The 14,332-nt window shown below is 57.8% G+C and overlaps 2 protein-coding genes across 10 annotated transcripts in view; one reads left to right on the top strand and one right to left on the bottom strand.

Annotated features, from left to right (window-relative positions):
• The window catches only part of LOC123583176 (serine/threonine-protein kinase PAK 6), a 49,560-nt gene that overhangs the window by 29,035 nt on the left and 6,193 nt on the right, over positions 1-14,332 (top strand). For 8 of the 9 annotated variants that reach the window (XM_045450060.1, XM_045450059.1, XM_045450058.1 and 5 more), the window contains 6 exons: positions 2,985-3,482; positions 3,591-3,724; positions 4,085-4,211; positions 4,328-4,453; positions 4,921-5,055; positions 6,430-7,991. In XM_045450060.1, the coding sequence (XP_045306016.1) occupies positions 2,985-3,482; positions 3,591-3,724; positions 4,085-4,211; positions 4,328-4,453; positions 4,921-5,055; positions 6,430-6,597 (1,188 nt within the window). In that variant the 3' untranslated portion in view covers positions 6,598-7,991. Of the gene's footprint in view, positions 1-2,984; positions 3,483-3,590; positions 3,725-4,084; positions 4,212-4,327; positions 4,454-4,920; positions 5,056-6,429; positions 7,992-14,332 lie in introns of those variants that run through there. The other variant, XR_006704761.1, reaches the window with a different exon arrangement.
• On the bottom strand, positions 8,904-14,204 carry ANKRD63 (ankyrin repeat domain 63). The gene has a single exon (XM_045450062.1). It carries the CDS (start codon positions 13,198-13,200, stop codon positions 12,052-12,054), a length of 1,149 nt encoding a protein of 382 aa, XP_045306018.1. The 5' UTR covers positions 13,201-14,204; the 3' UTR covers positions 8,904-12,051.

Genomic DNA, 14,332 nt, shown 5'->3' with positions numbered 1-14,332 from the left:
TCTGAGCCTGTTTCTTATCTACAAATACAGATAATAATAGTACCCATAGGATAATAAAACAAGCCCCAAGGTTGTGAGAATTAAATTAGAAAATGCATTTAAGGGCCTTGTCAGAGTGGTATACCCCCTTTATTATTTTTAAAATATTATGACATGGCCTTTGCCTCTGAGGCACTTACAGTACAGCCCCTAAGCCCACGGCTGGAGAGCCTGGCCCTGTCATCATAGCTGGGGAAGGGAAAATGAGGCATCATTGTAACTCTACGCACGACTCTTCTGGTGGCTTCCTGCCCAAGGAGACGTCTCTATCACACCAGGAACTCTAGAGCCCACAACAGTGAATTCCATCTTTTGTCCCCCTTTCTCTTTCTTGGTGTGGCTTAATAGGTTTCCTCTGATTTTTTCTTGTGGTGACATTAAGTAGAAACTCCCTTCTTGTGGAGACAGGCAGCGAGGCCAACAAAGGGACCAGATGCTGCTGAGGTGAAGACTGAGTCCAGGTGGTGGGTCCCCACCACCCCCTATCCCATGTTCCAGGCCACACTGGAGCTGGGCTCTCAGCTGGATCCCTACTGTATCATCCACCCACCTACCCCTGCACCGTTGGTGCCTGAGTTCAGCCAGCACCTGCAGCAGTGTCTCCACAGGGGCCTTGAGAGCAGAGGGGAGCAAATCCCCTCCTAGGCCCCTCCACAGGGCTTGTCCTTACCATGCCCACACCCCTCCCACCCCCTCACCCCACCCCCCCACCCCGCCCCGGCCGGCTGACAGCACCCACTCAACCACAGAGCAGAGATAGCCTGTGTAGGAGGCCAAGAAGCCAGAAGGTGAAGGGAATCATTTTACAGCCTTCCTTAGAAATCCAGGTAGAGAGAGCAGCTGTAGGTGTTTGTAGGCCCTCCAAACTCTGTCCAGCCCCACCCAGATGCTCAGAGAGCATGTTTTCTGTGAGCCATACCTCACAGGCCAGCAGACAGCCTTTCTACAGGGCCTCAGGGGCTACCTCGTGATTGGTGATCCTGTGATGTAGTGAGCTGTGCAGGCTGAAGTCTTGTGAACCATCTGCTCCTGGGACATGGCCTCACAGCCTCAGCAGTGGCCCTGCCCCCTCCACTCCCATCCCAGTCCTCCCACAGTCTCCCGGAGGCCATGGAATCACAGACCCCGTTTGTCTAAAACTGCCCCAAGTGTGGCCCACAGTCCTCCTACATCAGAACCCAGGGGCCTCGTTAAAATTCAGGGTCACTGCTCTAGGGAACCTACCGAGGCAGAAATCTGCATTTTATCCAGCTCCCCAGATCACTGTGCATTTATAGAGGAGACCGGGGCTCAGAGAGGGTGAGGTGCCTAAGACTCATCGCTGGTCAGAGCAGTGTAGTAATGAAACCTAGGTCGTGACCCCCCAGTCCAGAGGTCTCACTGCTCCAACCACACAGAGTGGGGAAAGGTGGATGTGGGCCAGGTGCTGGCAAAGATGTGGGAAGATCTATTTACTACCCAGATGTGCTCAGTGGGCAGGATGGAGTAGTCACAATGGCTGCTGGGAGGTTCTCCTGGCTCCTTCACCGTGTATGCTGAACCCAAGCACACTCTGCCACAACTTGGCTCTCTGCCAGCAGGGGCCCTCGCACACATGCTCACCCCTAGGCAAGACGAGGGGCCGAGTGGGGTGGTGTGAGCGCCCCGAAGCCTGGGGAGAGGGTGCTGAAGAGGTTGACAAGGCTCTGCTGAACCTGGTAGGACCGAAGGCCCAGACTCGGGGTCCCTCAGCCCAAGCTGAGGGCCTGAGGAGATTTCCTGGAGGTCAGTGGAGCTCTGGGGACCTGGACCAGGACCCACTGGGCACCTAGGCAGCTGCTACATGATGGGTTCTGAGACGTTCCAAGAAGTTCTCTGCAGCTCCTGAAGTGTCCCTCGTTAGGTAACTTTGGCCCTTTCTGGGGTGCCCCTTTTAAAATCACATAATGCCTGGGAAGAGTCGTATTGCACATCGCCAGCTCCTTGGAGAGAACCCAAGAATGGGACCCTTTCCTGCTGGGCTGCCAGGAGGGCTTAGGACCTGAAAGGCAAGGAACCTCAGAGGCTTCCAGGGCTGGGGCTTGGGCTCACTGAGGCCCAGTCTGCCACGCAATTCTACTTCCCCTCCTGTCCCACCAGAGGCCATAGAGATAGGCCCCTGCCTTCCCTTCCTTGTGGGGGTCATCAGCCAGGAGTTTCATGCTTGGGAGCAGGTAGAGAGGCTGCTCTGTGGAGCCCCTAGGAAACCTCCCCACCCCTGGCCCCAGGGCTTGGGTTTGGCTAGACCTGCCCTCCTGATTCCAGATCTCTAGCCCAGGAAGCATACGTGAGAACACTCAGATGGTAACAGGGCTCTATGGTCCTCTGTTAGGGACACACTCTCACAGCATAGACACGCAGACTCCCTGCTGTCTGGCACAAGTGGGGTTATCAGAGCCCGTGCTGTGGCTTCCCTGCCCTGTGCTGGGAGCCAGTCACAGCTGCCCTGCCGTCCACACCCCCACCCCACCACCCAGGGCCTCTTCCACCCACATGGCCCCTTGGGTGGGAGCGCCCTGGGAATGAAGAATGCCTCTGACCCAGATTCCCCGCACAGCCCAGCAGCACAGAAGGAAGTCAGCCTCTGGATGGCCTCCCAGGGGTCTGGCTGTCAATTACCCAGGAAAAAATACCCGGCAGAGGACACCCCAGGGACTCTGCTTTCTTCAGCTTCCCAGGAGTGGCAGAATGGATGTAAAGAGCTGCTGTTGGACTGCTCACCTGGGAATGCTGGGGCCTGGGTTGCCAGGCAGGACCAAGCTTTGGCTTCTGCTCCGTTTGAAAATCCTTGCCTGTAGCACCTACCCTATTTGGTCTGACACCCTCTAGACCTGCCCCTGTCCAGAGGTCAACCCCTGCTTCTGGAAAGGTCACAGCAAACGCTCCCACAGTCAAACCCCTTTCTGTTTCTTTTTCCCTCCCTGCAGCCCACCTCCTCTTTTCGACCGCTGCAGAAAGAACCCACCCAAAGCCTGGTGGCCAAGGCCCAGTCCTTGCCCTCAGACCAGTCCATGGGGACCTTCAGCCCTCTGACCACCTCGGATACCAGCAGCCCCCAGAAGTCCCTCCGCATAGCCCAAGCTGCCGGCCCACCCCCAGGCCGGTCTTCCCCCGCGGGCTCCCCACGCACCAGGCAAGCCCAGATCAGCACCAGCAACTTGTACCTGCCCCAGGACCCCACGGTGGCCAAGGGTGCCCTGGCTGGTGAGGACACGGGTGTTGTGACACACGAGCAGTTCAAGGCTGCGCTCAGGATGGTGGTGGACCAGGGTGACCCCCGGATGCTGCTGGACAGCTACGTGAAGATCGGCGAGGGCTCCACGGGCATCGTCTGCCTGGCCCGGGAGAAGCATTCAGGCCGCCAGGTGGCCGTCAAGATGATGGACCTCAGGAAGCAGCAGCGCAGGGAGCTGCTCTTTAATGAGGTGGGAGGAGAGGGCAGGACGTGGCGGGGCGCTCGGGATGAACATCTGGGAGCGGGGGGCAGTGGGGACTGTGCCTGGCACTCAGGCACCCCCACCTGTCCCCCCCAGGTGGTGATCATGCGAGACTACCAGCACCTCAACGTGGTGGAGATGTACAAGAGCTACCTGGTGGGCGAGGAGCTGTGGGTGCTTATGGAGTTCCTGCAGGGCGGGGCCCTCACGGACATCGTCTCCCAAGTCAGGTGGGCAGCTGCGAGGGCTGGGCAGTGGGAGGGCCGGCTGCCCCCCACTGTCTTGGAAGGAGTATTGTGCAGCCTCAGGCCAAGGACACTGGGGTGCCTGTCACGTCATTGTGAGCACCTCCCGTCTGTTGGGGTTAACAGACCCCTCATGGCGTTCAGGAGAGTGGGTTGGGGAACACCAGAATGTCTCCAGCCTAAGTCCAGACCCATTTCCACCAGGGCCCTGGCCTGACTGGACCCCCACACATATTGCCTAGGAGCTGTGGGGCCCGGTACCAGGGGCACCTAATCTGGCAGCCAGCTGCCCTGCAGCCCCGCCAAAGCTAACATTCTCTTCTGCCTGTGGCCTTCCCTGTCCAGGCTGAACGAGGAGCAGATCGCCACTGTGTGTGAGGCCGTGCTGCAGGCCCTGGCTTACCTGCATGCCCAAGGTGTCATCCACCGGGACATCAAGAGTGACTCCATCCTCCTGACCCTGGATGGCAGGGTAGGCCCCTCCCCTCCCTGGTACACCTGCGTCCCACCCCCTGCTTCCATATTCCCAGCTCGGCTCCTGCTCCACCACTCACTCCCGTTTTTCCCCCCCTCTCACCTCAACCGCAGGTGAAACTCTCTGACTTCGGATTCTGTGCTCAGATCAGCAAAGACGTCCCTAAGAGGAAGTCCCTGGTAGGCACCCCTTACTGGATGGCTCCTGAAGTGATCTCCAGGTCTCTGTACGCGACTGAGGTAACTGGTCCTTCCATCCCCCAGTCCTCCCAGAAGCAGCTTGGGAACAAATAGCTCTTGTGGCCCTTGCAAAGACCTGCCCCTGCTCCCCAAAATAGCCCTAGTTTTCAGATTCCTACTTAGTCAGTACCCTACCCCACTGCCCATCACACCCTGCCTGCTCTTAGATGGGTCTGCTCTCACTTGTGACTTTGCTTCTCGAAAATGCTCCTACGGCAGCTCAAGGGCAAGGTGGGGTATGGCCGGCTTCCTCATGTGTGATGGCCATTCTCAGAGAATGGCTGACAGCTATGTCCCTGCAGTCAGTGGGCACTCATGCAGAAAGGAACCGACCACGAGGCAGGTGGCCAGGAAGGAGGCCAGCTCACCGATGAAAGCTGGGACCAGCTGCTCCCATCCCCCCGCGGTACGCTGCTACTGAAGGGTCAGCTCTGGTCAGTGGAATCAGGGACATTCTCTTCCTGCAGGTGGATATCTGGTCTCTGGGCATCATGGTGATTGAGATGGTGGACGGGGAGCCACCCTACTTCAGCGACTCCCCAGTGCAAGCCATGAAGAGGCTCCGGGACAGCCCCCCACCCAGGCTGAAAAACTCTCACAAGGTCAGTCAGTGCACAGGGTGTGCCCTTGCTGACCCCATTCTTCCTGAGGCTTGGAGGACCAGAGCCTGGGCTCCCAGGCCCAGCTTCTCCCTTCCACAGAAGACAGAGGCTCCCAGAAAAGGCTCTTCTTTCTCCGCACAAAACCTACACCTGGGTGTGGAGCCACATCTGTACACAAACCTCTGTGGTCACTCAGACAAGTTTCTGCCTGCAGGCAAATGACAAGAGCCTGAGAAAATGGAAAGCAAGCCTTCCAGGAATCTAGAGAAGCTAGTTGAGCAGGAACCCCTCTACCGCACTTGGCAGGGGAGCCATACCAAGGCACAGTGTTCCGAGTCTGTCATGGCAAATCGCCTTGTCCTTCATTGGTGCACATCCTGACCACATCTGAACCACAGGTTTTCCCTTAAAGGTGGTGCGTGTGTGTTTAACCCTTTTCTGTCAAATCCACCCAAACTCACAGGCCTTTACCAGTGGACACTCCTTGCTGGTGGGCAGGTCAGTACAGGGCGGCAAAATGGCACTGCCATCTCGTGGCCAGAGCGAGAAATGTCCCAGAGGGGTGAAGCCCAGTCCCTGAATAATAGTTCTGTGGCCCCACCACAGCTGGATGGGAGAACAGACAGGAAGACACTTTCCGAGACAACTGGTCCTTGGAGCCTGCACCACCAGCCCCAAGATTAACATATAGGGGAGATTTCCAATTGGCTAATTCCCCAGAGGAGGTAGCCTTCTGTAACAGCCCAAGATTTAGCTTAATCCCAAGATGTTGGCGCAGAATGAACTAAGATAAGCCCCTGATTTAGACTCTAAGGCTTAGAGCAGTAAAGAAATCTTCCTTTTCAGGTCCCACTTTGTTTTTTTCTTTTCTTTCAAACACTTCATCCCTGACCTCTTTCTTATCTTCACCAAAGACAGGGCAAGCACATTTTATCATTAGCCCATTGGGCAGATGAGAAAACTGAGGTCTAGAGAAAATTGCAACTTGCCCAAGATCAGGGATAGACCCAGGACTGGATCACTAATATGAATCCCATGCTTCTCCCGCAGAGCCACAGAACCTGAAGGCTGAGAGCCCTGAGAAGCAGGGTGAGGAATGGGCTATATTTGGAGCCCAGCTTCCCAGGACACCAGGCTTCTTAATTCCACTGCTCAGTAGCACCCCCTAGAGGTGATCTAGCCACTTTTCCTGGACCGATGCCAATTTTCTTTACCTATCCCATAATCCAGAAAGTACTGAGCCTGGGAGCTACTACCAGGAAGTAAGAAACGAGAGAATTCAAGACTTTCAAATGATGGTGGGGCCAGGCAGACAAGTAACCCCGAAGCCACCCCATGCTGTGGCTTCCTCTCACCGATGCCCTGTCTCCACAGGTCTCCCCAGTGCTTCGAGACTTCCTGGAACGGATGCTGGTGCGGGACCCCCAGGAGAGAGCCACGGCTCAGGAGCTCCTGGACCACCCTTTCCTGCTGCAGACAGGGCTGCCCGAGTGCCTGGTGCCCCTGATCCAGCTCTACCGCAAGCAGACCTCCACCTGCTGAGCCCGGGGACACTGGGCAGCCAGCCTGCCGGCGGGGCCTGCCTGCCTCATTCTCTCAGTATTCTCTCCAAAGATCGAATGTGAAACCCCACCCACACCCTTCTGCCCCTCAGCCCACTGGGCCAGGCCGGACCTGCCCCTCGGTCTCTCTGCCTCCCAAGAGAGTCCCCAGTTGCCTTTGGGATGGTGGAGACCCCCTTCTACAGAATGACCCTCTGTTATTTGCACAGGGATATTTCTAAGAAACGTGGAGACCCGCACTCCTGGCCACGTGGCCAACACAGCAGAAAAAGCTGCTGCGGTTTTTTAAAAGTAGTTGTACATTAGCATCCCAGGTCACCGAGAGGGCAGACTGCCTGTCTTCGCCAGGATACTTGCTGTTCTCAGCTCCAGCTCTAAACCCTGGGGTCTCAAGAGGGCCACAGGGAAGGTTTCTATTGCCTGACGCCGTCTTCCTCCTTTACGTCTGACTTCCTGAAGGTACGGTCCAACCTGCACCTGTTTCCCGACCCACTTGCACTGACACCACTCTCCCTGCACAGCCTGCTCCAAACTGTGAACAGCCTGCTCTCTGGCCAGGGGTGGAGGAAGGGTATTTGTCTGGGTAAAAGAGAAAGAATGCGGTTGGTGGTAAACATAATCTCACTTTACAGGATGGAGAGAACATTGTGTGTGTGTGTGTGTGTGTGTGTAAGTGGAGGACAGTCACCCTGACAGCCTGGCTCCCTTCAGGTCACTCACAGGTCACCTACTTCAGTAAGGCTTCCCATCCTTTCTGCCACTAAATTCTACCAGGAAGGGACCTGCTTTCTTGGCCTGGCTTCCCACCTCCTAAGTCCCGTGTTTCTACCTGAACAGTGAAGAGAGCTGACACATCCCAGGGGCTTCGCAGATTTTCAGGTTTCTCCTGTACTGTGGAGTCTGAGAGCCAGAGATGGGAATGGTAAAGGAACAAACTTTGTTTTGCCTGTAAGCTTTCTCTCAATAACCAGGTCATCAAGGATCCATTATTTTCAAAAATCTTGGTCTGAGGGAGATGAACCACCCCCTGGGGCTCCATCCTGTCAAGAAAATGGACACCCCCTTTGTGCAAACCATCTGCCCTAGCTGCCTCTTCAGACACCTGTCTCTTTGTCCCCCTTCCCTCCCCACCTTCAGGGATGTTGTGAGTCAGGGAATCCAGGGAAGAACTCCAGGTGTCAGGACCCTATCTAGATAATATTTTTAGATTCCTCTGCTCCCTAGTGGCCTGCTTTGGGCCCCCCCCCAAAAAAAAAAAACTTGCAAGGACTTTTTTAAGGGTCAGAGTTTTAAAAACAAAAGCATCTTCCCTAGAAACTTTTGTGAATTGTTTGCACTTGTGCCTGTTTTAAATTAAACTGAGTGTTCAAAACCTCTGGGCTGTTGTCTCTGACAATGGAGCCAGGCTATCTTCAAGCTGGACACTTCAAGCAGCTGTCTGGTGTGCCCCCCTCCCATATGAGCTCCCCAGCGGTCACTCAGTCCACAGAAAACCCAACTCCCTGGTGGCATGTGGGCCCATGAGGGCGGATAAGAAGGGAAACGGGAAGCGAAAGGCCCTTGGGACTGAAAGAACTGAGAAAGGGACACAGCTGTCCTTCCCAGGGGAGAAGAACCCAGCCAGGAAAACCAGGGCCATGCGCTCTGCTTGCTGGTACCACAGGGGCTCTGCGGGCAGCCACTGGAGCTGATGGCCACTTTCTGCACTGGTGTCTCCCTTCTCCCTTTTGCTTCCCACTCCAAGGAAAGTCAGAGGCTGCTTTCCTCCAGCTGTCCATAGAAAGTGGCCTGGAACTGCTTCCAGGGAGAAAGCAGTCTGTGTTTCTGTTCTCAGAACTGAGGGGTTGTGGAGCAGCAGTGCAGTGACTGGAAATCAATACACCTTGGTCCTAGTCCTGCAGGTAGGGGAGGTAGATGGCATGATCTTTAAGCTTCTGGCTCTGACACTGATTCCAGCACTTCCTTCCTGAGAGTTCATCCTACCCCCAGCCCCAGGGTTCACTGAAACCTCTTACCCAGCATCCAGGAGTCACACAGACCCTCTCCTGCTCCCCACACCAGCCCCACCCGGAGAGCTGCCCTGGTCTCAGGGTCCTGGTCCCACAAGCTCAGTTGGAAGCAGTACCTGAGTCCTTCCTTCAGGAGGCGGCCACAGTGCACGGTGGAACAGGCAGGGATGGAGGCTGACAGAAGGCAGAACCTTCACAGGAAGCAAGCACACCCTCTTGTCACTCCATAGGGAGCCCAGAATCAGGAGCAGTTGGCGAGGCAAAGAGAGGCCAGTTCTTGCAACTGAATAATACTGGATTTATTAACTATTCTTTTGAGTTCTAATAGTCCTTCCACCGCCCAGTGTCACTCCAAAAGCGTGTGCAGACGTCATTTGGCCTCCCATGCAGCCTAGTTCTGAGTTTGATGTTAGGGTACTGAGCTCCAGTGGCCTGTGTGAGTCTTCACAACGATGAAAGCAACACGGATTGGAAAAGAAAACTGTTTAGAAAGGTCTCTTCTAAAGTGAGCGAGCTAGAGAGGACCCCAGCCTCAATGCCTGGGGGCTGACAATGAGAAGGAAGTGCAGGAGAGCAAAATGTGCTGAGATGTAGAAGTTTTGCACAGAGCTGGGACTAGTAAGTAATCTGCAAGAACAGAAAGTCAGTCACACACAGTTCATTGCAGACAGGAAAGATCCACTGTGGTCTTTTAGAAACAATGCTTTCAACCACCAAGCCCTTGGCACCTCCATGGAGAGGAGCCCTCATGATTGTTTACTCAATAAGGAAGGCCCAGGGTGACATTCAACCAGAAAGCCACAGGTCAGCAACATTTGAAAGATGACAGCACCATCAACCTAATGTTCACCCCAGACCTTACAGTGTTTTGAAGAAGTCAAAATACTTGTATTCTTACACCATTAAAAACACCGTGGAAATTAAACACAGTCAGAAAGGGAATAAGTGAACAAGCAGGGATCCGCCGGAGTGGGGGGCGGGGGGGCAAGAGTTTGTGCTTGGGATGTCCAGTTATCCCCCATCCCACCCCAGATCCTCTCCACCCGGCTTTTCAGGTGCTTCTGTATCCTTCACCCACCACCCAGACAGTGGGACTAAGGAGAGGCAGATGTCTGGGGAGAAAGGAATGAGGGGAGGGCAATACACCCCCAAAACGAAAGCAAATCTCATCAGAAGAAAACAACGCAGGTCCCAAGGTTCAGAAATTATAAAGAAGGGGTTGGAAGCCCCTGTTTTTCAGAAGAGAGCAGGAACTCTCTGGACTTGGGAGCCTTAATTTGGAAGATCTTGGGGTCCTTGGTGAAGAAGGGTCTGTCTGGGCTCCTGCTACTCCAAATCCGGGTTTTTTGTTTACTGTCCCTCACTCCACTGCTGGGAAATGGCTTCAAGTATCCGGATTTAATATACTACGAGAGTAAGGGGAGTCCATGGGTAAATGCACACGGAGGGAGAAGTACATTGCCGTGATCCCTAGTGAAACCAGGAAAAGTCTGAACTCCGAGCCAGGGCGCCGCGAGGTATGCGCAGCGCTGCCACCAGGAGGCACCAGAGATCACGTCCAGTGCGGGGTGGGGTGGGGTGGGGTGGCTGACTTTTGAGGGACAGAAGGATTGGGAAGGTGTCTGACATCTATACAACGCCCACTCACCCCCCCCCCCCCCCCGTCCCAGCTTCTCAGCAGAGATCATTCTCTCTGGGCAGTCCCCTTAGAGTTATGGTGAGAAACCTTTCGTTCTGCAAAGGCGTTTTAGATCGACGCCTTGAAAAGCCCCCACCTCAGACGGGTGAGGCGCTGCACGCTCAACCTTCGGGGTTCACAAAAAAAGCCCCCAAGCGCAGCCATCCCGCGGGCTGGGCGCACAGGTGCCTGTGCTAGGGTTTCCGCAGGGTCCTAGGGCACGCGTTCACCCGACGTCCTAGAATCCCCCTCTTAGGCCAACACAAAGAGGAGGCAGGGGAGGGGAGGAGAGGAAGGACCACGCCGGAAAAGGGCTTTTAACCACCTCTCCACGGTTGCCTCTGACTCACTAATCTGCCCAGTAATGAAGCTTTGCCCGGCCTGCGTCCCACGCGCTGGGGCAGAGGCAGGGGTCCTTGGTCTCGACCTCCAGCATCTACCATCCGCCCTGCCCTCCATTAACAGCCCAGCGAGAAGCAGGAGCCCTTTAACAGCCCCCTTCCAGCTCTCGCCAGAGTTTGATGTAATTTAAACCCGGACCTGCGGCTCGTGTGGGCTTCCCGACTCCCTCGCGCCGCCGTTCAACGTGGCAAACACTTCAGTCAATTATCCCCCTCGCAGAGCTTCTATTTAAAGAGACATTGTCAGGTTCTTAAGCCTCGGATCAGACCCGCTGCTTTCTGCTTCATATACAAAGACTCAAAACACGAGTTCTTTGAGGATTGGAAGAAATACAATTAAGCCAAGCCTTCGCAACCGTTCCACCCTGCGGGAGCACCCACATGGCACCCACATGCGGGACGGGGGGAGCTGGGAGGTGGTGGAGGCGGGAAAGTGCCAAGTCCTTTCATTTCAGGCCTCTAACAGTTAGCAGAAGTAAGGCTGGATCACGAGGGACACGACCTCAAAGATAAAACTCAAATGCCCCCGAGCTGAAGTACAGGCTGGCTCAGGTGCTGGGAGCTGGGCTGAGTAGGGGTTGGTGTGGGGCAATGACCCCCCATCATCAATGAAGTTGAATCCTGGGTCGGCCAGAGGCACAGGGAGCTGGAAACACCCGGAAGCTGTTTCAGGAGACAACCAGCATTCAACACCAAGGCCTCTGCCACCCCCAAATATGCTCTCATTGTCTCGAGGCAGATGTTTCTCCCCAGAAAAACGTAACCTTCAGACTCCTTCACAATCAGCCCTCCTGTCCAGAAGGGCTCAGAGGCCAGTCTCCTTGCTCTCCTTCTCCAACACTTAAGAGGAAGGGAGACTTAGGTCACGTGCAGAATTACTGTCTTATCACTACGCAGAGAGGGGAGGCTAGGCCTTTGTTCTACAAGTCAACTCTTCTGCTGCCTGGCTACTAGGGTGTGGGAGACTGGCCAGGAGGAAGTGTGGGGCGGGAGTCCCGCAAGACTCAGAACTGAGCCTTAGGGCTCAGAGTAGGGGGTCCATCTTCCTGGCTGGAAGGCTGTAGCATGTGGAACCAGTCTTCTACTCTTCCTCTTCCAGGACAGGAAAGGTAGGCTGTAGGGAAGGCGAGAGACCTAGGCAGGGAATACCAACAAGCACAAAAAAGAAATAAAATAGGGGCTCTTTTCAGAGAGAGGGTTGGTAAAGGTCTTGCCTTGGCAGTGGGGGACAGGTTCTGGATCACAGGCCGGGAAACTGCCAGTTAAATGAAGGACCTGGAAGAGAGAAATCCCAGTGGAGGTGAGACATTAAGAGCAGGGGGAGCAGGGCTCAACCTCGACGCTGTTTACCGCTGAGAGTGCAGCACCATGGCCTCTGTGCCTGCCTGCCAAGGCTGAGGCCCAGGCCCCGAATGGGGCAGAGCGTTGGCCTCTAACTCTGAGCCGCTCTCGGGCCCTGGTGCCTCCCCGACCAGGCTGGGGATGTCTGGAGCTGTGGAGCGTCGGCGCAAACCCAAACGGCCAGAGCCGGGGCCGCCCTCCGGGTGGGGGCTGAGGCCAATGGGGGCTTGCACTAAGGTCGGAGGCACTCCCTCCAGCACCTCCTGCGAACGCCACCTCCCGGTCCCCGAAGACTGGGGCGACTGTGGTCGGGCCATCAGGGCTCCTGCCCGCAGTCGAGCCGCCTCCTCCTCGGTTACAGCACCCAGCGCCAGGCTCATGCTCCGGCCCAGCTCGGGCCTGTCGCTGCCCTGAGCTCGGTGCCGGCCAGAGCCCTTGCCCCCTGACCCTGCCTCGCCACCGTGACCGTGGCCGCCGGCCGCTCGCGCAAAGCGCGCCAGGAGAGGCCGAGGTAAGCGGCGAGGACTGGGTCGTCGACGCTCGGGGCTGGGCGCAGGAGCCGGACGGCCAGGAGGGCTATCGGAGTTGGAGCCCCGGGCCGCGGCGGCAGCGGCTGCGCGGCCCCAGGGCCCGGTGAGGGCTTGCACGCAGGTCCCGTGGCCGCGGGCGGCGGCCAGTTGCAGCGCGGTGAGACCCGCTCGGTTGGTGCGGTCGAGGCGCAGGCCGAGGCGGCGGAAAGAGCGCACCAAGAACTCGAGCACCGCCCCATGGCCGCACGCCGCCGCCCACATCACTGGGCTATTGCCCGCCGAGTCGGCCGCCTCCGGGTCGCCGCTGAACTGCACCAACAGCTGCACGGCGTCCAGGTGGCCGCGCTCGCAAGCCAGGCTGAGTGCCGTGCGGCCGCGCTCGTCCCGCAGGTTCACTGCTGCACCCTGCTCCAGCAGTAGCCGCACGAAGCGCGCGCGCAGCGCGGGGTCCGGCAGGCCCACCGCCACCATGAGCGGCGTGCGGCCCTGCTCTGCGCGGCAGTCGATGATGCTGCGGTCCAGCGCATCCAGCACAAAGCGGGCCAGGTGCACTTTGCCCGCCTGCATGGCCTCCAGGAAGGTGCGCGTACCCGCTCGGGGGCACAGGTCCTTGGGCTTGAGCATGACCCCGGCCGCCGCTCCCAGGCGGCCCAGCAGCTCCGCACGGGGGCGCCCCTGTTCCCGCGCCCCGCCGGGCTCTGGGCCCCGCTGGTGCTCTGGTTTGGCTCTCTCCGCGCGTGGGCGGCTGCAGCCGAGGGTCCTGATGTTCCCAGTCTTTTGCTCCGGCGGCTTCCGCTGCCCCGCCGCTCCTGAGCCGCACGCCTGGCGTCTCGCTGCTCCTTCCCTGAGCTTCCCGCCTGGAAGTGTAGGTTGCTCGCTACTCTGAGCTCCGCTCCTGGCCCGCTACGACTACGAGAGCGAAAGCTCGGCCCCTTTCTGTCTGTCCCGCTGTTTTCCGCGTGTCCGGTGCCCCTCCGTCCCTTGTGGCTTGGAGCCGCGCCACTCACCCGCACCCGAAGCAGCCCCCGCTCCCCTGCTGAGACGGTGGCGCCCGCCGAGCGCGCCTGCCTCCAGCCCTGGCGGGGCGCGCCGCTCCTCAAGCTGCTGGCGCCGCTCCTCCGCCTCCTCCCCGCTCGCGGGGGCCGGGGCGCTTGCTCCTTACTTGGGGGGCTCAGCGGCGCGGGAGCCGCCGCAAGCCTGCACACCTGGCTTTATAGCCTCGGGGGTCTCCATGGCAATGGCTGCCCTGGAAGCGGGCTGAGCCGTCAGGGCAGGAACGCACGCGGCTGGGGAGACCGCCCCTGACCCCCACCCCTTTGTGGGCCACGAAGTCGGGGAGCGGCTCCTCCTCCGCGCTCCCCTGGGGCTGCGGCGGCAGTTGTGGGGCGGGGGTGGCGGCTGCTGCTGGGGGCCACATGCAGCAGGCCAGGCCAATCCCAAAGTCACAGTCGTCTTTCCTCGTCTCCCCGCCCTCCGCCCCCACCGGAGTCGGTGCTCCTGGCTCCTTAGAAACTTGGGACCTCGGACCCGTCGGGGAAGACGGAGGGCTTCTCGCTGCCCCCCGCGGTCCAGGTGGAAGGAAATGGGACCCCAAGAGGGCAGAACTGGACCGTAAGCGAGCTGGGAGTTGGCGGCGAAAGGCGAACTGGAAGTAATTGCGGGGCGGGGGAGGGGGTATCTGCGCTGCGCACAGGGTGGGGGGGGGGCGCTCATTCTGGCTGAGAACTGCCACTCGAAGTGTAGCGAATCACGCACT

The sequence above is a fragment of the Leopardus geoffroyi genome, chromosome B3 (assembly GCF_018350155.1).
Source record: "Leopardus geoffroyi isolate Oge1 chromosome B3, O.geoffroyi_Oge1_pat1.0, whole genome shotgun sequence".
Taxonomy (NCBI): Eukaryota; Metazoa; Chordata; class Mammalia; order Carnivora; family Felidae; genus Leopardus; species Leopardus geoffroyi.
Note: the sequence above shows the minus strand (reverse complement) of the source record. Positions and strands in the feature narration are given on the sequence as shown.